Raw genomic sequence first — 24,012 nt, 5'->3', positions numbered from 1 at the left:
TTAAAATTCTATAAAAGTATTCACAAACAAGAAGATTCTAGGGGTTAATCCTGTGAACTTAATCAATTATATATTTATATAAAATCTTCACTTCATCACTGCCCTTACAGAGAACAATTTTGAAAAACTGAAGCAGTAAAGGGAGCCAATAGGTTTATGTAATACTTCTTTTCCTTATTATCATTTCTTTGCAAGCTTCTCAAACGTGCTCAAACAGGTGATGTATGTTTTCCCTGTCAGGTCTCCTCCCTAACTAAATAATTTACTTTCTAATGTAATGAATGTTGGGCGTATGCTTCCCAGAATGGACGCCTGAATCTAACATTCCATCAGGCAAGCTTTGATTATAGGGGGTTTTTTAATTATGAATCTACAAGGTGGATCTGGCACAATACTGTCATGAAACTAGTATATTAGTTAACTTGATGTAAATCTCAAAAAATACAGTCTAAAAATGTACTGAATTTATATCTCCTTTATGTTCAACAGATCATGATTTACTAGTTTCCATTTCAAGATGAAATTGAGGTTGAGTGAGTATTTCCAAATGTGGGTGCCCAAATATGTTAGGACATATATATGGCATAACATAAAGACTAAATTTCTGGAGTGTTCACTGTATGAAACTACTGTTAAGGTTAAAGGGATCTGAAAATAAGGAGCTTTAAGTAAAGGCTCTGCATGACCAACGTTTTTGGAAGTCAGACCACTTCTATGTAGATTCCTATGTTTGAAAATATTGGCCCTGGACTTCAGGACATACTATTTCAAAGAAATAAACCTGTCTCCATCATGAGTGGTAAGTAAGTTCTACAGTGTGTTAAAAATTACTACCTTGATGAAAACGAGACAGATTTTACTCTCTATATTAAATCCTATATTATGCATTAAAAGCTGAAATTATTGCAGCAAAAGTCAGTACTGTGGTGTAGTAACTATTTTTTGAAATTATCACCAACTGCTAGGTGTACAAGAGATTTACTCAGTTGCTGTTCAAGAACTACTATAGAATAATAGAAACTAGTGTATGTATGTCACTTAAAAATACTGTCTAATGTATGTATTACACTTTACTTGTACAAACAGGTTTTACTGAATATTTAGCAATTCCTGCAACACACCAGGCCAATGAGTATCATCCTGTCATCAAACTAAAATAGATCTGACATCTTTTCTGGCCTGGAGGTGCAATTGTTATGATTGCTCTTCATTACAATTTAAATTGCATATAGTACCACCAATGGAAGGAAGAGAGGCTCTGCCTTACCTTCTTTTATCTTTGGAAGATCTGTAGTTATAAATTGAATCAGATTTTCTCAAATGACTACGCACTTCTAATAAAAGCTCTACCATGTCTCTACTGTTTTTTAATTTTGGCAGGAAGATGAATGTGTTCATATTTTTCAGGGTATTTCTTGCCTCTAAGCTACAAAAGCATCTGTAAAGCATTCTGTGACAAACTAATCTTTGCTTTGAAGGGATGCTTATTACAAAAGCAAGGAGGGTTTTTTGGCAGAGAAGAATTTAGAACAGTTTTCTTCCCTTTTTATGAGGGAAGAAAGGAGGGATGAAATATTCACACTTATTTATTTTCATGACCATTTAAATTTCATCTGATTCTTCTTCCAGTTTGAAAGGCTTCTGTTTCAAGCCAGGCAAGTTTTCCTACACAGGTATTTCCAAAGAACCCTAAAGTATGCATCATGACTCCTCCTGTTCCCTCCCATTTTTTAAAATATAAACAGATCATTTTTGGACTTTTGGTTTGAAATATGTGTGTGAGACATGGAAAACTTTGTTGCTTCAATCATCTGGTATGCTTAATTGCCTCTGCTGAGCACACCACTTCCATAAATACTGGTGAATATAAAATGCACTTGGTATAATGGATAATATCACAAAATAAGATCATATCATACAGTAAAAACAGACTGTACACAGAGAAGGAAAAAGGAGCACATACTCAGTTTTAACTGTCAGCTTCAGCAATGGAACCCTGTTCCTGAATTTTGATGTAGAAAATTTTATGTCAGATGAGGTGAACATACATTTGTAGCCTGAAGTTCTAGGACTGATTGTCACACTAAATAAAAATACAACCACTATATATATTAGTGTTAGAACCAGAACAAAGAGGATGATGGGTAGAGCAACTCGTTCCAGGTTTTTTCTTAACTGACATAATGTAATAAATGACTGACAGACAGTTGCATTAACCTCTTTAGAAGCCTGAAGTTCTTTCCATATTTAGCATACTGAAAAATCTAGTCTTTCTTCCTGTTCTAGTGCAGAAATGTTGTTTTATGTATTTTATGAGTAACTTGCAGTGTAGAACCAAGAATGAAGCCTGCATGAGGTGTTGAGCACTAAACTTTGGGTACTTAAGCAATTAGATGAGTCCACAGTCTTAAGACATTTCCATTCCTTTTTGTGCAGGGAGAATTTGGTATCCATGAAAGACATCCGAGTGTAGCTGAATAGGAAGTTGCCCAGGCAGGCTACATTAGCCAAGATGAAAATGCAGAGGACAGAAATGGGTGCTTGTGGGCATTGGTCTTGGTATTGGCATTGGTGTCTCCTTCCAGGTTTATGCATTTTGAAGTAGACAAACTTTTTGGTAAAAATCAACAGAGGTATTGGGAGCCACATGCAGGACTAGGATGTTTCCTCTGCCCCACCCAAAGGCACACTTTTATTGCAATGGTATGACCAGCTCCTTCTGGCCCTGTGAATTTTGTATTAACTTCATTGCTGCACAACTTCAGTGGAAGGCTTGAAGACCTCTTCTCCAGTCTGGAGCTAAGGCACTCTCTGGAAAAATGGCTTTGAATCAAACCAAGGAGGACAATTGGCTTCCCAATTTCTTAGCATGGTCTCTAACCCCTAGACTATTACATAGAAAGCACAGCATAGGTTTTTCTGTCATGTTTGAACCAAAAGAATGAAGTCTGATCTGCTGTCTGATCTCACTATAAGGTTAGGTATAATCTACATTCAGAAAATGGCTAAGATCCCTTTGGGGACTTAGGCACAGGAAAAAAGTAGTTCATGAACCCAAGTGAAAAAGATGGGTGTATCCTTAGGTCTACAGAGAAGCTAAACCTAGGCGGTCTAAAACTCTACTAACAAATTTCAGGTGTGTGAATACTCAGGTAGCCTAGAATACTGTAGATTGTGTTGTTGAACTAAGACACCAGTATATCAGCTGGCCTTACCTGAAGTTCTAAGTCCTTTTGTGGATCTGTGCCTATATTCCCAGACATGGTCATTGGCAGGGAACAGATCTTCAGAGTGAGTGGTGTCTTGGCACTCAAAGCACTGCGATTGTGATAGCTACACAGTCTGCTTTAAAGCAGCATCTAATTTTGGTGATTCACAACCATGGTGCTTATAAAAATATTATTCTGCTCTCTCGTCCTCCTCTCCATTTTCCTCTGAAATTGATAAATATTTTATCATGTTCTCTATTCTGTTATCTACCATAGACCACAAAATAATCTCAAAGCAACACCAGATTTGATATCTGTAAATCTCAATTATTCATTTTCTTTGTCTAGTTAGAAAATTGTTTTGTATACAAGGAACAGTCTAACACAGAGGTAAACTTTATGAAGAAATCATAACACTTAGTATGTTGCAAATGCTCCATTAGAATAACTTGCACTGACTCATGGAAGATCTTTTGTGGACGACTGGTTCCTCATAAAACTTGGATAACTAGATCCCAGCTGGAACATGAGCAGTACTGCGCTCTTCTTCCTGATGATGCAGTACATCAAACAAATCTCCTAGATGCTCCCCATTACAGGCTCAGTATCTGTCTGGTGGTGGTCACAGAGACAAAATTGTGGGAACCAACATTGTAGATCAGAGTCAGTGTGAAAAAGGCTATGTAAATACAGGAAAAATACATAACTAAGAATGTTTGCTAGTGCATAAGTGTCTTAGATTTCACAGCTTAATTCCTATTTAAATTCTTGCATTGTAAGTGGGTGATTTTCTCCATCCGGTACAGTTATAGATCTTCCCTTAAAGGCTTTTTCCTGTGGCAACTGCATACTGAGTCTCTGTCATCAGGCTGAGGTACAAGTTCCATTCCATCCCGTATTTCAGGTTTGCTGGCTTGGCGTTTGGCATATTTCTGAAATATGTAAACAACATTTAAGAATGCTATAAGCACCAACATATAATTCATGAAACAGAATTTTCCTCCTCCCTTCCACTCAAAAGCTTGCCTTTATCCAGGCTCATGTAATTGTTTACAACCTGTTTACAAGGTGTCTTTATAACACACCTACTAATAGGCTACATTGCCTCTGAAAACCTCCTTTAATGTTTTCCCCTGTCCTATTATTAATGGTAATTTGAATATTGTCCTTATTTGTGCCTCTAACCACTTTAAGCAGATAATGCTGTCCTTTTTGTGCACTGAAGAGTTCCAAACTTTGTGTCAGCCTTTGGCTGCTGAGGCTGAGATCTAACTCTGCACAGCAAAACAGGAAAAAGAAATGAGTACTTACAGAGAACAGAAACTTCTTTCACTAGAGATCTGCATCTCCTAGGGAAGCAATGACTGTTTGGCCTGCTTCACCCCTTCCCACTCTACTAGCCATACTTCCGGAATTTCTTTTCCATGTATTCATTGTTTTGTAATACAGCAGAATAGCTCATGAGGGGATAAGAATGAAGGGAAAAAGGAAGAAAGTTGTGTACAGACTATCACCTACGTCTATTAGAAACCACATACCAAGCGACACTGAAAATAGGTCTGACTGTGGGGATGGAGGCAAAAAAAAAAAAAATCTCTGATTCTGTAAAACAACTATGATGTCAGGTTGCCTCTTTAATGATGAAGCAAGTTTCAGCAAAACTCTTCACACTGATCCCCTGTGAATAATATGAACTGTGTCTGCTATTGATATAAGTAAGGACTGAATATGAAATTTGTAGCATTGGTAGCAGTAGCAGTTGGGGTAAAGTAATAAAAAGCGATCTACTGTACTAACCTGGAGCACTTTATAATAGTAGCAGTAAAGCCTGTGAGGCTGAAGCAATTCTCTTGCCATTAATTGTCCTTCTTTAGCAATTTTTCTTGCTTCTTCATCATTTTCCTGGAAAATTGAGACGAAACGAATGAATAATAGAGCAATCAGTGAGTTACTCAAAGCCTGGCTGGCATTAGAAGTTTTATTAAAGGGGCTATTCAAATCTGTAACTGTATGTGCAATTACCAGTAGACTGCAAAGGCACACTTTAAATTGCAGATTTTTTAAAATACTGGATTGGTTTTATGGTCACAACTGGTACCTTAGGGCTATCAATAACAACTTTCATGGATAATTGTACAATTTTGAAAACTCAGTTGATTACTGCTCTACTGTTTTGTCCAAGCCACAAGCCTCTTCAAAATCAGGTCTGACATCTCACAGACATACCTAGTTTTACAGAAGACAAAGCCACAGCTGTTGTCCTCTCCTATGCAATGCAATTCAATGTCTTCCTTTTCAAAATAACTGCTTGAATTCATGTACTGACTCTCAGGTTTTTTAGGTCTATATTTCAAAGCTTTTAGTATTCTCATCTGACTCTTTATGAAGAACTACAGTACTCTCAGAACAGAAACTTTTCCTATGTTTTCTAACCTAATAGCTACCCTTCAAGCACAAATAGTGTTTTCAATTACACAATTATATTGGTTTGTTTTGTTACAGAATCCCAGCCTCTCATTCTGAGCGTATTACAGAGCAGTGATTTTTTTGTACATTGAAACAGAACATGCAAGAACTTCTGTTCTAGTCATGACCTAAAAAAAGTGATAGAATCAATTAAGTACTATCTAGGATTCTGGCCATTTCTTTGAAAATTACCTGCATTAGTCACTGTCCTGGTTTTGGCTGGGAAAGAATTAATTTTCTTTCTAGTAGCTGGTATAGTGTTATGTTTTGGATTTAGTATGAGAATAATGTTGCTAACTAACACACTGATGTCTTCAGTTGTTGCTAAGTAGTATTTATACTAAGTCAAGGATTTTTCAGCTTCTCATGCCCAACCAGCAAGGACGCTGGAGGGGCACAAGAAGTTGGGAGGGGACACAGCCAGGACAGCTGACCCAAACTGGCCAAAGGAATATTCCATACCATGTGACATCATGCCCAGTATATAAACTGGGGTGAGTTGGCCTGGGGGTGTGGATCGCTGCTTGGGAACTAACTGGGCATTGGTCAGCGAGTGGTGAGCAATTGCATTGTGCATCACTTGTTTTGTATATTCCAATTATTTTATTATTATTGTTATTGTCATTTTATTATTGTTATTATTATCATTATTACTTTCTTCCTTTTCATTCTGTTAAACTGTTCTTACCTCAGCCCACAAGTATTACTTTTTTTTTTCCGATTCTCTCCCCCATCCCACTGGGTGGGGGGGAAGTGAGTGAGTGGCTGCGTGGTGCTTAGTTGCTGGCTGGGCTTAAACCACAACAGTCAGTATACTAAGGCTCTGACTCATGAAACACTTCTGCACATACTTAAAATGAATTTTTAAGTATTTCCCTGAATAGAAATGGTTACTTGAATTAAGGCCTTCCCATCTCATACTAACAATAAAATGGACTTCCTTTATTCCAGGATCTCAATAGAGTTCATGCAAAATATGTGGAAACACAAAAAGCAGAGAGTATTAAGATAAATTATTTACATGTTTGTTTATCACTTTGAACTTGAATTAGTAATGGAACTTACCTTAGCCCATTTTATTTTCTCTAGCAAGTCCTCTAAGTTTCTCTTAACGGGAACATAATGTTTCCAAGGTTTTAATCCAATATAAAAGTGTTCATAGTACTGGGAATCTTGCTTCAATACTAGGCTGTCACCCAGCAAGAGGTATGGAAACCTGTAAGCTGCTACGGTCCCGTCTACATTCACTTGGTATTTGTACTACAACATGAAGACAGAGGGAAAAAAGGTGAAAGGTTTTGAATCGGAATAGGAACACTGACTGTATGAAAGATTATTCTCACAGGCAAGATGTAACTGTGTTTATTAATTCTCATCTTTAAACCTCTTTTAGTGTTAAGTAGGTGTAGTTTTGTGGTATTCTGGATAACATAATGGAAAAAAGATTTGTTTCCAACCCAAGATTGACAGTCAAGAACCTTTGTGTAACATGAACTGCCTGATGGGTATTCTATTAAAGTATCCTGCGATAGAGCAAGGGGTACAGCTGGGAAGGAAATAAAACTAATCTATACTTAAATTCAAAAAAAGTAAATTTATTCTGACTTAAAATTATATTATTATGTAGAATAATCTGAAACATGTATTATTATATAAAATAATCTGAAACATTATACTAAAAGTAACCATGAATGTACTGCTCTGACAGATGCTCTTGGCTGTTACAGCATTTCTGATATATTAATCGCTGGAACAGAACTTCAGTTGCCATATCTTATAATTCCTTTTTACAGGACTCTGTCCCCTTTACTTTTTATACCTCTGTTGCAGTGGAATTTGTGTGTTCAAGTGCAACAAAAACATCCATCCATTTTCTAACTTGTTACTACAAGGACTCTTTCTGACATCTATAACATATTTGCAATGGACATAAATTGTGTCCATTGTTTTTGCATTTACCCCAAATAAAAGAAACTGTGATGGTGAGAAATTGAATTTCTCAATCAATTAAAAAAAAAAAAAAATCTCCAAGAACTGTCTCTAAGGGACTCCACAAAAAAATATAGTGACTTTCTTTAGAAGTGTGTCACACTATGACTTTGATTAGAGGTGGTCTGTCTACCCCGCACGGACCAGTGTTCCCAGTGTAGCATAACTGTTTTGTTTACTGAATGGAATTGGCAAAAGTAAGCCTTGTCTTTTCAGTTGGTAAGAACTTGACAGCAAAATTAATCGAAGACTGTAATTTGCTTGCTACCTTAAAGAAGTCAAAGAAGCCCATCAGCTGAACCTTTCCCAGCTCTTTTTCTTTTTCTCTGAAGAAGAAATATCCTGTTATTCCAGCATCTAGTAGTTCTGGATTTTCCTTGGATAACTTGACAAGATGGAGACGTTCTTCTCGGCTGTCTCGACCTCTAAATAAAGCTCGCTCAGTTTTGTTTTCCCAGAACGGGCCTACGAGCATTGAGTGATAAGGTGAAAGCAAGCAGTAAAGAAATGTTCATGGTATGTTTAGTGCAAATATGGAACTTGCTGTGACAGTGGCATTACAATCAGAGACATGGTAAAACAAGCATGGTTTCTTGTAGTGAAACCATAATCACTTATTAATCACAGGGTTTGAAGTCCGAGCTCTGGCTTGAATTTTGGGATGAGAAACTGAGCCACTTATAAAAGGAATATCACAGAATTGCTTTTCCACTCAACAATTTTATATTTTAATAACTTGAATTATCTTGAAAGCTACATAAAGGATTATAATCAAATTATGTAAGTAAAATACTAATAAAGTAATTCTCCATCCATAAAGCCTGCCAAAATAACCAAAATTTCTTTAGTAAAACCCACTTCTGTTACCCAGCAATTTAGTTAGGTCCTTGAGGAATCACTTAATGATGACTTAAAGAGGAAAAAAAAATGGCTATACTGTATCCTCAGGATACTTAGCAAGAGCCTGAAAGACTTCATCTCTGCTTCCTGCCTGCTTTTAAAGACATTAAATATGTCCTTCCTCATCCTTCTGCTGGAAATTTCCTTAAAGGACCTACTAAAGTGGAGTAGGCTCTTACCATCCCCTAATTGGAAAAGCAGCTGTACTAAATCAGTAACACAGAGTGCTTCAAACTGATAATAAAATACTTCATTTAAAAACTAATAAAGAAAAGAGAAACTGTGAACTAATCAAATAAAAAGAAATACCTCCTCACTCAAGTTTTACTCCTTAGGTATTGTTCATGGCATTTGTCTGATCCCTAAGTATTCATGAATTTCCTGGGCAAGGAGGAAGACACCTGTCAGTAAAACTGACTCTTTCCTCAAAGCTAGAAGAACAATTCAGAAGATCCCACTCTGAGGTATTTTTTTATACAGACAGTATTTTCTTATTTGAAAGAGGCTGCAGCATAGTACTAGTTTATTTCTTTCAGAATTCAAATTCATTTTTATGTAAACAAAACATTGGGCCACATCACTGTCAGGAAAAGAATTACTATTTGATTAGAAGGAACATATTCAAGTCCTTCACTGAGGAGAAAGGCCTTTTAATTATATTTCATTTTCTTTTGACAGGTCACGGTAGCTATCTTCTGGATACCTTTAAGTTTAAATTCACCACTGTTGTAAACTGGACTTCTTAAATTTCAGCTCTAAATCCGTATTAAACACCTGCTTAGTAGCAGTGTTTAAAGTGTTTACAATCTGTAAAGACTAACCTGCTTGTATTAAGAGATCTCCTAAGGCACTTGTGAACTGAAGACTAACACATTATTTGAATGCAACTTGCTTCTTTGATGGAATTTACAAATCCTTTTTTTAAATCCACGCTCTTGAATTTACCTGTATTTCCTTGAATAGAAAGAAGATCATTTGTGACTCCACGTAGGGTTTCAAGAGTTGAGTGAGTTACATCATACGTTGGAAGGACTATATCTTTTGAATCTGCAGAGCCACACCATGAAATGACAGGTATAGGACCAGGTGTATCATTAGCTTTCCGATATTCAACTGGCCAATCTCCAACATTAAGATAAAACTCCACGTCAGGAAGATGAACCTAAATGTATACCCAGGAAAGGATAATAACACAAAGACAGAAGCTGTTTGTCACTCTTACATATATTCCTCAGTTCTCTTATGTCATGCAGAATCAATAAACCTACTAGATAGTTAATAGATTTAGCTGAGCTTAAGGTATGAATTTCAAGTTTCTGCCCTGCAAGCAAGTATGAAACGAACATGCACAGGAAAATGCTCACAGAATCAGGCCTTAGTCCCTGCAGCTTTCCTAGCAATCTCACTACTGTCAAGCTCAGCCCCCACACATTATCTCTAAGATACGCTGTCATCTTGATGAAGAAACAAAAGTTAAATCTTACTTCAGGAATTACAAATCTGAAGATACAACAACAAATGCAGTATTGCCATATTAGAATGTGGCTTAATAGTCTTAAATGATCAAAATTGATACCTTTCTTGCCAGTGACAGGAACATTTCATCGGAGAACATTTTGAAGTCTGTATACTTCCCTAAGGAGCGACGGTAGATGTGATTATTGAGAATAGTGTAATGAACAATAGCACCTCTTGTTTGACTGAACTTTGTTGGTATTTCCTTAAGCATTCGCTGAAGGTCAATGGTGGGAAAAGAAATTAAGTCCTTTGTAATCTGAGGTTCTTGGGATGGACAAGACATAACATTCTGCCAGATCTCAGGGTCTTCTTCAGGACAGTCACAATATTCATGATAAACTGGTCCTGCAGAAAACAAAGCACTGAGAGTCTGTATTTGTGATTCTACATCAATCATAATTCCCCAAACACATGGGCATATAAATGTAGACATGACAGTGGCTTGACATTTTTTATTCCAATTTTTTTTAAAGTTTTCCTGGGAAATCATCCTCCCTATAACATTTCTGGGGTTTAGCAGTGTAATTGAGAAAACAGCAACATTCTTCTCTTTTCAGAAATCAAAATACTCCATTTTTTGTTATTCATCTGCAAAATGAAGCTCCATTATTGTGCTACCTGCCAACCACATAGGGTATTCAGAATTGTTCTAACTGTCCATAACTACCAAAGCTCAGGTATTACAGTTTCAATTTTAGCCTAATAATTCAGAACTTTGAAACAGTAGTCTTTACCTCTGCCATAAGGTGTTTTATGTATAATCAACTATTCTTTCTGTCCTTTTGAAGCAGAGAGCTTAGGTATAAGCAAGAGCCTCACAGAGCATGAAAAAAAGCCCTTATTTCATGGACTTCTAATCAAAACAGGTTCTGTCCTGTGTCATAGTTTCATTGCTGCTGGCAGATGTGCAACAGCAAAAAGAAGGCATACTACCAAGGACAGGCAGGGGAGATGAGGAGGGTGTATTGCCCTCTATGTCGATGACCAGCTGACATGCATGGAGCTCCGCCTGGGGATGGATGAGGACCTGACCGAGAGCTTATGGGTCAGGATTAAAGGGAGGGCAGGGACAGGTGACATTATAGTGGGGGTCTGCTACAGGCCACCCGACCAGGAAGACCGAGTGGATGAGGCCCTCTATAAACAGGAGCAGTGTCATGTTCACAAGCCCTGGTCCTCATGGGGGACTTCACCCACCCTGATATCTGTTGGAGAGACAATACAGTAGGGCATAAGCAATCCAGGAGGTTCCTGGAATGCATTCATGATAACTTCCTTCCCAAAGTGATGGAGGAGCCAATAAGGAGAAGTGCTATGCTGGAACTTGTTCTCACCAACAAGGAGGGGCTGGCTGGGAATGTGAACCTCAAGGGCAGCTTTGGCTGCAGTGACCATAAAAGGGTGGACTTCAAGATCCTTAGGGCAGCAAGCTCACCACCCTGGACTTCAGGAGAGCAGACTTTGGCCTCTTCAGGGATCTGCTTGGTAGAGTACCACAGGATAAAGCCCTGGAGGGAAGAGGGGCCCAAGAAAGCTGGTTAATATTCAAGGATCACCTCCTCCAAGCTCAGGAGTGATACATCCCAACAAAGAGGAAGTCAGGCAAAAACACCAGGAGGCCTGCATAGATGAACAAGGAGCTCCTGGACAAACTCAAACAGAAAAAGGAAGCCTACAGAGGGTGGAAGCAAGGACAGATAGCCTGGGAGGAATACGGAGAAATTGTCTGAGTAGCCAGGGATCAGGTATAGGGAAGCCAAAGTCCTGATAGAATTAAATCTGGCCAGGGACATCAAGGGCAACAAGAAAAGCTTCTATAGGTACATCAGTGATAAAAGAAAGACTATGGAAAATGTGGGCCTTCTCTGGAAGGAAATGGAAGACCTGGTTATCTGGGATATGGAGAAGGCTGAGATACTCAATGACTTTTTTGCCTCAGTCTTCACCAGCAAGTGCTCCAGCCACACTGCCCAAGCCACAGAAGGAAAAGGCAGGGACTGGGAGAATGAAGAACTGCCCACCGTAGGAGAAAAATCAGGTTCAAGACCGCTTAAGGAACCTGAAGGTGCACAAGTCCATGGGACCTGATGAGATGCATCCGTGGGTCCTGAGAGAACTGGCAGATGAAGTGGCTAAGCTGCTATCCACCATATTTGAGAAGTCATGGCAGTCCAGGGAAGTTCTCACTGACTGGAAAAGGGGAAACATAACACCCATTTTTAAAAAGGGGAAAAAAGGAAGACCCGGGGAACTACAGGCCAGTCAGTCTCACCTCTGTGCCCAGCAAGATCATGGAGCAGATCCTCCTGAAAACTATACTAAGGCACATGGAAAATAAGGAGGTGATTCGTGACAGCCAACACGGCTTTGCTAAGGGCAAATCATGCCTGACAAGTTTGGTGGCCTTCTACAACAGGGTAACAGTGTCAGTAGATAAGGGAGGAGCACGTGACATCATCTACCTGGACTTGTGCAAACCATTTGACACTGTCCCGCACGACATACTTGTCTCTAAATTGGAGAGAAATGGATTTGATGACTGGACCACTTGGTGGATAAGGAATTGGCTGGATGGTTGCACTCAAAGAGTTGTGGTCAACAGCTCCATGTCAGAGTGGAGAGCAGTGACGAGTGGCGTTCCTCAGGGGTCCATATTGGGACCGGTGTTGTTTAACATCTTTGTCGGCGACATGGACAGTGGGATTGAGTGCACCCTCAGCAAGTTTGTCAATGACACCAACCTGTGCGCTGCAGTCAACAGGCTGGAGGGAAGAGATGCCATCCAGAAGGACCTTGACAGGCTTGAGAGGTGGGCCTGTGCGAACCTCATGAAGTTCAACAAGGCCAAGTGCAAGGTTCTGCACATGGGTCAGGGCAATCCCAAGCACAAATACAGGCTGGGCGATGAGTGGATTGAGGGCAGCCGTGAGGAGAAGGACTCAGCGGTGTTGGTTGACAAGAAGCTCAACATGACCCGGGAATGTGCACTTGCAGCCCAGAAAGCCAACTGTATCCTGGGCTGCATCAAAAGAAGCATGACCAGCAGGTCGAGGGAGGTGATTCTCGCCCTCTACTCTGCTCTCGTGAGACCTCACCTGCAGTACTGCATTCAGCTCTGGGGCCCCCAACATAAGGACACGGACCTGTTGAGGCGAGTCCAGAGGAGGGCCATGAAGACAATCAGAGGGCTGGGCCATCTCTCCTATGAAGACAGGCTGAGAGAGTTGGGGTTGTTCAGCCTGGAGAAGAGAAGGCTCTGGGAAGACCTTACAGCAGCCTTCCAGTACCTAAAGGGGGCCTATGAGAAAGCCAGAGAGGGACATTTTACAAGGGCATGTAGTGATGTGGTAATGGCTTGAAACTGAAAGAGGGTAGATTTAGACTAGATGTAAGGAAGAAATTCTTTACTGTGAGGGTGGTGAGGCACTGGAACAGGTTGCCCAGAGAAGGTGTGTATGCCCCATCCCTGGAATTGTTCAAGGCCAGGTTGGATGGGGCTTTGAGCAGCCTGGTCTAGTGGAAGGTGTCCCTGCCCATGGCAGGGGTGTTGGAACTAGATGATCTTTAAGGTCCTTTCCAACCCAAACCATTCTACAATTCTGTTATTCTACCTTGAGGACTCAGGACAGTTTCCTTTCAGTTTGAAGACATTTCTAAGTTTGTATTTAGGAAATTTTATTTAAAAAAAACATGACCAAATTCTGGTTAGAAGTAGTGGTAAAATAAAACAAGACTCTCCAGAGAAGTAACTTTATATTATCTTTTTCTTTGCTAAACATCTGTCCATCTGAGAGCAAGAGAAGGAAGTTAAAGAAGCAGATGTGGAATAAGAGAATGATTTGCCTTGTTTTCCCCACTTTTAAGTAGTTCTTCCACAGTATAGACCTGCACTGAATTAAACTGGGCTAATGGAAGAAAGTTAAATATTATCTGATTAAAGAAATATTGTCTTTGTTGTTATGAAGGATCACACTTTTTAGAAATTACAGACATTTTAATTATAAAGTGTTGGGAACAACACAAACTCCTTGCTTTTGCAGGTAATATTTTCTACTTTAGATAAAAATAACACAACATTTAAGTGAATATGTGCTTGAAAACTGTAAAAATACAAGCATTGCTCTCTTATTCCCTACCAAATATGAAGAGACCCATTTCTGTATGCATGAGGGAAGAGGGGCTGTCCGGACACATCACCTTAATGTCAGAGGACATAATCTATATTCTTATGCATCTAGGTCCTGTAACTTGGCAATGTATAGAGATTGTCACTGCTGACTTCTCTATATAAGGAGAACGTTTGTGAATTTCCCACCTCTTCCTCTAGCAGTATATTAGTCCCTAGCATTTCTATAGCTACCATCATACATTACATTAAATGAAAAAAATACCCTTACCTTTCAAAATATAAGGAGATTGAGCTACATGCTGATCACCATAAAGTATCTCAATTTTCAACCCTTTTCTGACGCTTCCATACATCCGATACCGCATAAGAAATGTACCATCATTTCTATCCAAAGGGAGAGGGGTGTAAATTCTGGTGACTTCTTTTGGAGAAAGTGCTTTAATTACCACTTTAAACTGTGTTCTTCCTGAAAAGAGGAAAATAAAACCAGATAAAACCACTTTAAGCAATTAGAATCACATATATGAAATAAAAGTGAAAGCAAACTCTACTGGATTAAGTCCATGGAATTTAATTTAACTTTGCACTAGAAATTTTTTTATTATACCAAGCTAGTAAAAGTAATTTCCAGTGATGGAAGGTCATCCTACCAAATCTTCTTGATCATCACGTACCTAATAAATGGAAAACCTGTAGATGGAGATAAAGAGTTAAATAATGCTTACAAGATAGAAGGAAAGGCTAACGGTATTTTGAAGCAACAATTAGGTTTAATACTAAGTTTTCAAGTTAGTGCTCTGAGGAACAATCTTTTCCTCTAGAGTAAGAAAGATAGGAAACCAAGTTAAAGTAACAGGAGAAAAGAATAATTGCCAGCTTGTGGAAAGGCAGTTGCAGCATGCAGGAGTCAGATACAGATTGTTCACCTTTGGGCTGCAGCTGACTGTCTTGCAATTGTAAAGTCCCAGCTACTGAAAAGCAGGGATAAGAGAATGATAGTAGAGAAGTTTCCTGGACATCTGTCTGACCTGTGCTTAAAGATCACCAGCGTTTCATCATTAATGCACGGTGACTTTTTAACTGGGCGTAGAATATTTTGTGGACAACATGAGTATGCATAAACATAAATCTGTTATATTCCCTTATTTCTGTCACAAATGGTCATCTTCAACTTTATTCTTCAAAAAAGAGAGGGACAGATTATTCACAAAATGTTATAGTCTAAGCATTGCAAACCAAACAAATGTAACAAATGTTAGCACAAAGTAGTATACAGAAAGAAAGGAAACTGAAAAAATCCAGATAAAATCAAGACGTTACTAAAATTCAAATGTGTCCCAACAGCACTACATGATTGAGATGTTACAGTTAATTCTACACAATCAATATTTTAACATACTTTGCATCCACAAATAAGTGCACTGATATGGTAATTACCACAGTTGTTTAACGATCAATCACATCTACCTTAGAGCACTGGATCTTGAAAGTGGATTCAAGTCAACAACTGTGCAAGAGTCTCCAGATTAAATCAGGCAGAAGCCTTATGATTTTAGATGTGTATTTCCTGACATGTCATGCCTTTTCACAGAGAGAATAGTTACCCTGAGTAACTGGGATTCTTCCAGATACTGTTGTCAGAGTTGATCCCTCAATCAATAAGCATATGGTCAGTGTCTGTGAGCAGAAGAGTCTCTCATGGCTGAACACACTCCCTCTTCTGCTTTGTGTTCCAATGTAAGAATACAAAATGTGGATTATTTGTAATCATCCCTCAGTTTTCTTACTATTCAAAGTCCATGCCAGCTAAAGATGCCAAGAACCAAGTCAGAATACCTTCATTTGACAACATATTGAAGAAATAAAATGAAGCAAGCACTCATTCCTTCTTGGAATGCCAGTGTGGCAAGCATCACTCCCACCAACTAAAAAATGCAGAATATTGTCTTCAGTAGCTAGCAGATCTATCGTGGGAAGCCCTCATTTGATTAAGTTTCTGTCCAGAATGATTTCCAGAAGTGCACTTCTGACTTCTGAGAAGTAGAGGAATATTGAAGTTGCTCCAGATATGTGGTACTTCCTTTTCAGAGGAACAATGAGTGGAGACCTCCCTGCTTCCTTAGGCGGTAGGCTGAAGATACGTTAGCAGTACAGTTATGCAGTGTGACATTTCCTTGGTCAACTGTTAAGTATAGCTCAAGCAATGCTAATAGACTTAAACTCCAGAACAATTTCTATGAATAGTATATTGGGTTAGATCTAAGACTGTCACAGCTTGGATCTATGTGAGTAGAATTGATTCAGATTGGCTCCCAGTTTGGGAGCTCCTCAGCTTGCTTTGATGTATCTGCAATCAGAGTCATCATCATCAAAGAGGCAGAAAAGTATAGTTTTGCCCCCTTCATGTATTTTTGACGTCTAGCTACTGATTACCTTTCAAGATGGCATAAAGTAGAATTAAAATGATAATGTAAGAATGGCTGTATGACCATAGGCCATAAATTGACCTTTAAACCAAAGGCCTGCTCAGTATCTTGCACCTTACTGTCACTAGCAGAGATGTGCAAGATAGTAAGAACAAAGAAATTAGAGGAATACTTGTAGAATCCTTTCTTGTTGCCCTCCACATCCCTCACCAGATTCAACTCCAGATCAGCTTTGGCTTTCCTAACCTACCCCTGCACAATCAGACAGCATCTCTATATTCCTCCTGGGTCACCTGCCCCTGCTTCCACCTCTTGTATGCTTCCTTCTTCTGGCTCTGTTTAGTCAGAAGCTCCTTGTTCATCCTTACAGGCCTCCTGCTGTCTTTCTTTGATTTCCTGCTGGTAGAGATGGACCATTCTTGAGCTAGGAGAGGCAACTCTTGAATAACAGGCAGCTGAGAAGGCAACAGGGAAATAATTCCTCTTCAGAAGAAAAGGACTATTTTAATTTTCATTTTTCACAATGATATGGATGGAATTAGACTTCTCTTGGATTTGGATTACAGAGAAAATGAATAAATGCCAACTAGGATGACACTGCAAATGCTTGAGCCTCTGTGGTTAAGACATGGGAACATTTTTATTAAATGAGAAGGACAACGTACCCCGGTCTAAGACAGTTGGGACAGCATTTTATTGATTTCCTCATGTGATCCGTATTTTTATGACCAAAGTATCTGCTTTTCACTCCACCAGAGTGAAGAGACTTCGGAGACTCTGAAGACTCTGAATCTAGTGCCAGCACAAACACTTAAGACTGTGGTGAGTCTTTTGAAAGGCTTGAGAAGAAAACATCAGGGAGTTGGTTTCCTCGTGAATGCTCTTCCACATAAGGACAGTGTGGAGATGTAGTCCAAGTAAGAGGAAAGATGCATTTTTCCAAAGGTGAGTAACAATTTCTGTTCCTCATTCAACTAAATACTGCCAGAGGTCTTAACACAGGAGTGAGTCCCCCCCTTTTGAATTTGGCAACTGATTCCAATGAATGACTCTCCCGAAGGAATGGACATCTCTGCCTCTAAATGTCACTGCCGGTCACAACCACCTTTTCAACTTGCTTAAAAGCAGCCAACTTAAGCCAAGTATCCTCTCCTTATGACTATCACCTAGCATTATTTGGATGAAGAAGCCTTCGAATCCAGAGCATGTCATGAGGTAGGATTGCAAAGAAAATCGTTTTCTGTTGGTATTACGTCTTTGGCTCTTTCTACCCATTTTATAAAACAACATTTTAACTGGGTATAGAGATTTCCTACCAGAGAAAATAAAGTTTTCAGCTATCATAAAAATGAGTAAATATTGAGAAATCACAAGTCAAATACTAATTTGATCTCCTTGTCCTCACCTACAGGAAATAACTAAGCAGGTCTTTGTTCCCCACTGGTTATGTACTTAGCTGCTCTAGAGACATGAGGAGCTCTGGATCTACCCAAAGGATATGTTAGTTTTAGTTGGTGGCAGTTTAGATGCAGGAAGCATTTGATAAGGGAAGAGTGACCTGATAACAAAGCTCTCCAGAAAAAGGTAACCCCACTGAAAAGGAGGGGGACGAAAAGGGAGACTGAATACTCAATGTAAGTACAAATTATTCACTGGAGGAAATAGGATTTTTGTTTATGATTTACAACATTCATTGCGTAATGGGGCCAAGGCCTCTAAGTACTACTGCAGTATTTAATTATAACAGCTTTTTGCTGATTTCTTTTTTTTTTTAAATTGGAAGAATGTTACCATGGTACTTTCACTCATGTTTTTCTGTTTCTCTCAATCCAAAGAAATGATAAAGGAAAAATGTGTCCTTGTTGAATCGTCACCACTAGTAATACCACTTCTGTGTTACCCTGAAAACCTGTCTGGGACAGCATTTTAAGTACAAATCAATTTTCCACTCCTGAAGAGAGACTAAAATACAAACACAGTCAAAATGGGATACTTTAAGAAGTCCAAATGATGAAACTTGCTTTATGCATTTTTTTTTTTTCTCTTGTGCAGCTTGCAAAAGAGGTATTCCATGCATGGATGAATGAGGGAAGAAATGCAGGAACGGAAAGAGAGAAAAGGTAACGTATTGATTTAAGCAAATTGTTAGAGAAGAACAAAAACCCCACTCACCCTATTTCTGACATGTATGCAGACAAGAAATTAAAAGATCTGAAGAAAAGGGTTTTTTCCTCAACTGTTTTACTGAAATCATTGCTGGTTACTTTCACAGATGGAAATTGCAAAATCAATAGGGTCAGTAAAAAGGCAGCTGAACAAAACAGGTTCAATGGGCTCCTTTGAATAGCATATACTTTGAGGGCATATATCCAGGAACAAAGAAATATAGGTCGTGGCAGGAAGTTGTGTGTGACCATCACAAAAGCACAGGCATCGTGGTCAACAAAAGACCTGACAGGAAGTACGAAGGTGAGTGTAACCGAGAGGCACCCTGTTTAGCTACACTGAAATGAGTGCTGAAGAACTGTGCCACTTCTCTTTGAAAGTATCTGCTAAAACCTGCAAGAATACCTGGGAGGCCTTGAAAATATTCATTAGCAGAGTATGTAGATCATCTGAAGAACAGTTAACAGCTGACTTTGTCATGGTCAATCGTACATAAAGACATGGTGGGCGGTTGTTAAACCTAGGGGACAACCTAGCAGAAAAGAAGGATAAGGTGAACCAAGTATCCAAAGAAAAAATCTATGCAGTTTATATTAAAAGTAAGTTCTATATTTTCAGCAGTGATTTTTTAATCTTTGGAATAATATTTCTAGGGGAAGAGTGAATTCCACATCATTTGACATCTTTCCTAAAAAGACAAGCCAAAGAGTTACAAGCCTGTAGGTCAAAATTACTGTGTGACGTGCAGTGGTGCACATTAATTCTGGTGATTAGACATGACACTCAGAAAACTCATCTGGATTTAAAAGCTACTAATTATCCTATATAAGTTTCATACTGGATACCAGTAACTACTGACCTACTTGACTGAAATTCTAATCCACACAAAACATGATTTAATAGATTTGGAAAAATTTTACAAATAGGAAGCCCTAACTACAGCTCTCCTGCTCTGATTGCAGTATTCTTGTTTGTGCAATGGAGGTAATAATGCGGATTTATTTAGCTATCCCAGCAGGGATATTTTAAGATGTATTCAGTTTATATTGAAAAGCAGTGCCTTAATAAATATTATTAATTGCAATTCTTACTGACATTTTACAAATAGAATTTGAACCCTTAAAATCATTTGAGAACTGAAATTTATAGCCCGTGTCTATATAAGTACATTAAAGTGTACTCCTGCACTGGAATATGACCGGCTGTACCGCTAAATTGTTGAAGGATCCTTGGCACTCTCCTAAATAATTCCTGGCATGGCTCAGCAGTTAGCATGGGCTGAGCCAACAGCTCTTCCCTGTCGGCAGCACGCATGCACCGCCTTGGTTTGGAGGCTACAGAATGTCACCGTATGCATGGAGACCACTCCATGCCAGATAGCATCAGGACCTGGAAACATTCCAAAGACACTGAATTTATTAATATAAATACTAACATACACAAACACACTGAGGTCAAAACTAGGTTCTCAGTACCCACGTCCTATCAGTTTATCTTGGAGGATTTATACTAGCATGAGAATCCAGCTGAGCTTCACACCTTTTTACCTTTAGCAACCTGTTTTTTGAACCCAAGACTCTCCCTGCACGGCTGAAATCAGCCTCTGCTTCGCTGGCAGCGAGCCTGCAGTTGCATTCTTCAGTGCCACTACAAAACTGTGCTGCAATCCAGCACCAAGTTGCAACACCAGCTGGAGAAAGTCCAGACCTGAAGTATCTGGGGTTCTGTCAGACTGAAGACATAACCTGTATGTCTGTTCTTTAATTTCACAAGCAGCAGCCTTCTAACTATGAGACATGAAGAGGCTGTGCATACTTGGGAGGTATCTTCTCAGGACCATCTATATGAATAGTAACTAATAGAGAGCAAAATATCCTATATAAATTAGCAACAGGATTTCCGGTGGGTGGCTATCTCAGGGTTATCTTCACTATGAAATCCGTGATGCAGAAGTTATTTTTATTAAAAAAATAATAAAATTATTATTCTTTTATTTTTATTAAATTAAAACTATTAATATAGAGCGTGTGGAATTAACCTGCGGCAGAAAACAGCCGACAGGCAGCATACTGCTGGACTGCAAGAAGAAACCCCAGTTCCCACCCGCAGAAGTGTCATGGGAAGGTTTGTGCTTGTGCTGAGTAAACAAGAGATGAAAATTACTCCTCCTTAACGGAGCAGCAGTAGGATAACGGACCCCAGAGTGCCGTGCTTACCAAGACAGAAATTTTAAGCAACTGGTGTGTGTGCAGCATTAAAGATAATTACGTTAGCACTTCTGAGCAGGGTACTGGGATTTCTTTACATCCACTAGCTCCAGGAGCACTGGTTTATTTCGAGCTTGCTGGTTTGTTGCTGTAAACCACCTACTGCTTAGACGAGGCTATGGGTGAGCAGCAGAGCTCTGCGGAAGGAAGCAACTCAGCCGTACCAGAAAAAAAGGAGGGGTTTGACCATGTGCCCCGCTCACCACCGGACCTGCGTGTCCCGGGCGATGCGGGACCGGGCGGGATGCTGAGAGGGGCGGGGGGCAGCCAGGGACCCGCAACGGCACAGCAAGCGCTCGGGAGGGGGGAAGGAAGGAAGAATGAAAGGAGAAGAGGGAAAGGGCAAGAGGGGAAGGGGCGGGCAGCTCCGACCAGCTCCTCCGAGGACGTCGCAGTCCCTGCCCTCCCCCCCGCCCCGAGCACACGCACGGTACCTGGCGGGGAGCGGGAGAAGTTGCGTCCGGCCGCGCTGACCGCCTGGATGTAGAAGTACCGCACGGGCAGGGTGAGCCCCGCGGCCAGCCCGGGGCCCCACGCCAGGCTCCGCTCGGCGCTAACGGGGTCCGCGGGGTCCGCCGACTCCGCCGGCCGCAGCAGCGGCGGCAACGCGGCGCCCAGCAGCAGCAGCAGCAGCAGCAGCGGCGGCAGCGGCAGCCCGCGGCTCCCCATCGCCCAGCCCCGCCGCGCCGCGCTGGCCGCGCCCGCTCCCCGCGGGGGGCCGGCGCCTCCTCCGGGCCTGCGCGGCCCCGCGCCCGCTCCCCGCGGGCGGCCGCCGCCGCCGCCGCCTCCTCCCCGCCCCGCGGGGCGGCCCGCAGGAGGGCGCGGGAAGGGCCGGGCTGGCCCCGGGCGCCCGGATCCGGCGCTGCCGCCTCCGCCTCCCCGCTCGGCCCGGGACGAGCCGCAGGACGCGGGCGACGGGCCGTCCCGTCCCGCGTGGGAGGACGGGGAGAGAGCACCTTCCCCGGCAAAACCCGCGTGCGCTTGACCGTGCCGGCGGTGGGGGCCGTGCCCTGCCGCGGGGGGCTCGGGCAGCCCGCACTGGTCAATGGCCCGCGGTGCCCCGCTGCCGCCCCCTGAAACGCCGCGAAGGTGGCGGGGGCCGGGCCCCGGCGGCGCTTCGGCTGTGCTGCAGAACGGGGAGTGTGCCGGGTCCCGGCCTCCCCGCTGGGCCGGGGCCGGGGCCGGGGCGGGCGGGCAGCGATCTGTGGGCGCCGAGCCAGGTGCCGAGCCTGTGCGCTTTCAGAGAGTCGGGGAAAATACGGTAAAGCCGGTGTGGGAGTGAGGAAGGAGCCGCGGACCCACTTGTCTGCGGGCAGGCTGCGCTGAACCCCGCCTTTTCATGTCCTGGGAGGTTTTCTTTCCCATGTCTATGGGCGCTGTGCAGGCCAAACCGACGAGCAGATGATCTGTGTGTTCCCCGCCCCAAACAAAACCTCACCTATCTTTAGGATACAGTTCAGCCGGCAGCTGAATAGCTGGTCTAGAACGTAAAGAGGAAAAAATTGTATTTCTCTAAAGCTTATTATTTGTTACTGCCTACATCAGCTTATGTACAGGCAGAGATTGCTGAAAAAAGGAAAAAAAAAAACCCAACAACAACATAATTTAAAATTCCTCCTTGCTGTTTCCAGGATTTCCCACAGTGACTGTATTTAAAGTAAAGGACAGAGCAGGGACCCTGTTGGGACATACTGGCAGGTTGTTCCCTGCCCCTGGGCTCACCTTCCCATCCCGGGGAGGAGGCCAAGCTCACACTTCTCAGCCCAGCACCCCGTCCCAGCATGGCTCAGGCACGCACCCACGTTCAAGAGCTGAAGAGTGCTCTGGGGGCCTGTGGCTGAGATACTGCAGGTGGCCCTCATCACCACCTTGGTAATGCTTGGTGATGGGGAAAGAGGGATCATGGTGTTACTCTCTAGAAAATGTAACAACAAAGTAATTTCATGGGTTTAGAATGATGGAATGCAAGTAAACAGGGAACACCTCCAATGATTTGTCTCCTAAGGTGGTTGTATCATTTTTATCAGAAGCATTTGCTGCTACTAGGAGATATTTCAGGGTGTTGGTAGACGGGGGGCTGCCAAGGCTGTAGGAGAATTAAATCAAGCTTCCATGCAAGCCTGCACTTTCACGTGCAAAACAATGAGAGCACAAATGAATGCTGCGTGTTTTTGAATAACATGAACTTCACGTCTCTGTGCATAGAGACCATGAAAAACAGGTTCCTTGGAAGTGGAATTGTCGCGTCTGGTTTCTTCCTTGCTTTTGTCTTTAGTCTCCTAAACTCCCTCACCGCAGGTAACCACAGATCTCCACCGACATGTGGATAAATAATGTGTGATACTCCCAACAGGCAAGAGAAAACATGTATAGTGTTAATTTGGAGTTACGTATCGCTTCTTGGCTTTCCTCTCCCTCTGCAACAGCTGGGAGCACATTTGGAGAAGAAGGTGACTGGGAGTGGTCAGCGTGGATGAGGTGATGGAGAGCTCCATCCCTGGGTTTGCTGATGATGCCGAACAGGGGGACTAGTTGGTGTGCTTGAGGGGAGGGCTGCCATCCTGAGAGACCTGGACAGGGTGGAGGAATGGGCCATGAAATTCAACAAAATTCCTGCACTCGGGTGCCAGGGAGCAGCGAGGGTGGGCTGTACCCTGGGGAGTGGGGTTGAGGAGCACAGCACCATGGCTGGCAGCAGGGCTTCACCAGGGACCGCCCCACACCTGGCGAACAGCATCTGGGGCAGCGGAGAGGCCACATCACCCAGGAGGCTTGTGGGGACAGGGCAGGGCTGCGGTCAGGCAGGGACGTCAATCTGCAGAGCGGGATCAGGCCCTGTGAAGGGAACCAGGGTCAGACATGGCTCTGGGACGGCTGCAGGGCCCTGGGGACGTCAGCCTGCAGGTGGGGCTGGGGCTTGGCGGGGCCCACGGCCAGCCAGG

At 41.9% G+C, this 24,012-nt stretch overlaps 1 protein-coding gene across 1 annotated transcript; it reads right to left on the bottom strand.

Annotated features, from left to right (window-relative positions):
• Positions 1–1,950: 1,950 nt before the first annotated feature.
• Positions 1,951–21,764, bottom strand: POGLUT3 (protein O-glucosyltransferase 3). The gene is made up of 8 exons (XM_030042453.2): positions 21,505–21,764; positions 14,480–14,677; positions 10,141–10,427; positions 9,510–9,726; positions 7,933–8,129; positions 6,741–6,935; positions 5,007–5,111; positions 1,951–4,141 (listed from the first exon to the last, which is right to left on the bottom strand). The coding sequence occupies exons 1-8, from the start codon at positions 21,737–21,739 to the stop codon at positions 4,016–4,018; spliced, it is 1,560 nt and encodes a 519-aa protein (XP_029898313.1). The 5' UTR covers positions 21,740–21,764; the 3' UTR covers positions 1,951–4,015.
• Between the last annotated feature and the right edge of the window lie 2,248 nt (positions 21,765–24,012).

This window comes from Aquila chrysaetos, chromosome 19 (genome assembly GCF_900496995.4).
Source record: "Aquila chrysaetos chrysaetos chromosome 19, bAquChr1.4, whole genome shotgun sequence".
NCBI classification, from domain to species: domain Eukaryota; kingdom Metazoa; phylum Chordata; class Aves; order Accipitriformes; family Accipitridae; genus Aquila; species Aquila chrysaetos.
This window is presented reverse-complemented; position numbering and strand designations above follow the sequence as displayed.

Excerpts from the sequence above, each read along its gene's own strand:
- POGLUT3 (XM_030042453.2), bottom strand. The coding sequence starts at position 21,739 with ATGGGGAGCCGCGGGCTGCCGCTGCCGCCGCTGCTGCTGCTGCTGCTG. Across the intron at positions 8,130-9,509 it reads TTCTATTCAAGGAAATACAG|GCCCGTTCTGGGAAAACAAA; the intron begins GTAAATTCAAGA and ends CAATGCTCGTAG. Across the intron at positions 6,936-7,932 it reads GCTTCTTTGACTTCTTTAAG|TACAAATACCAAGTGAATGT; the intron begins GTAGCAAGCAAA and ends TTCATGTTGTAG.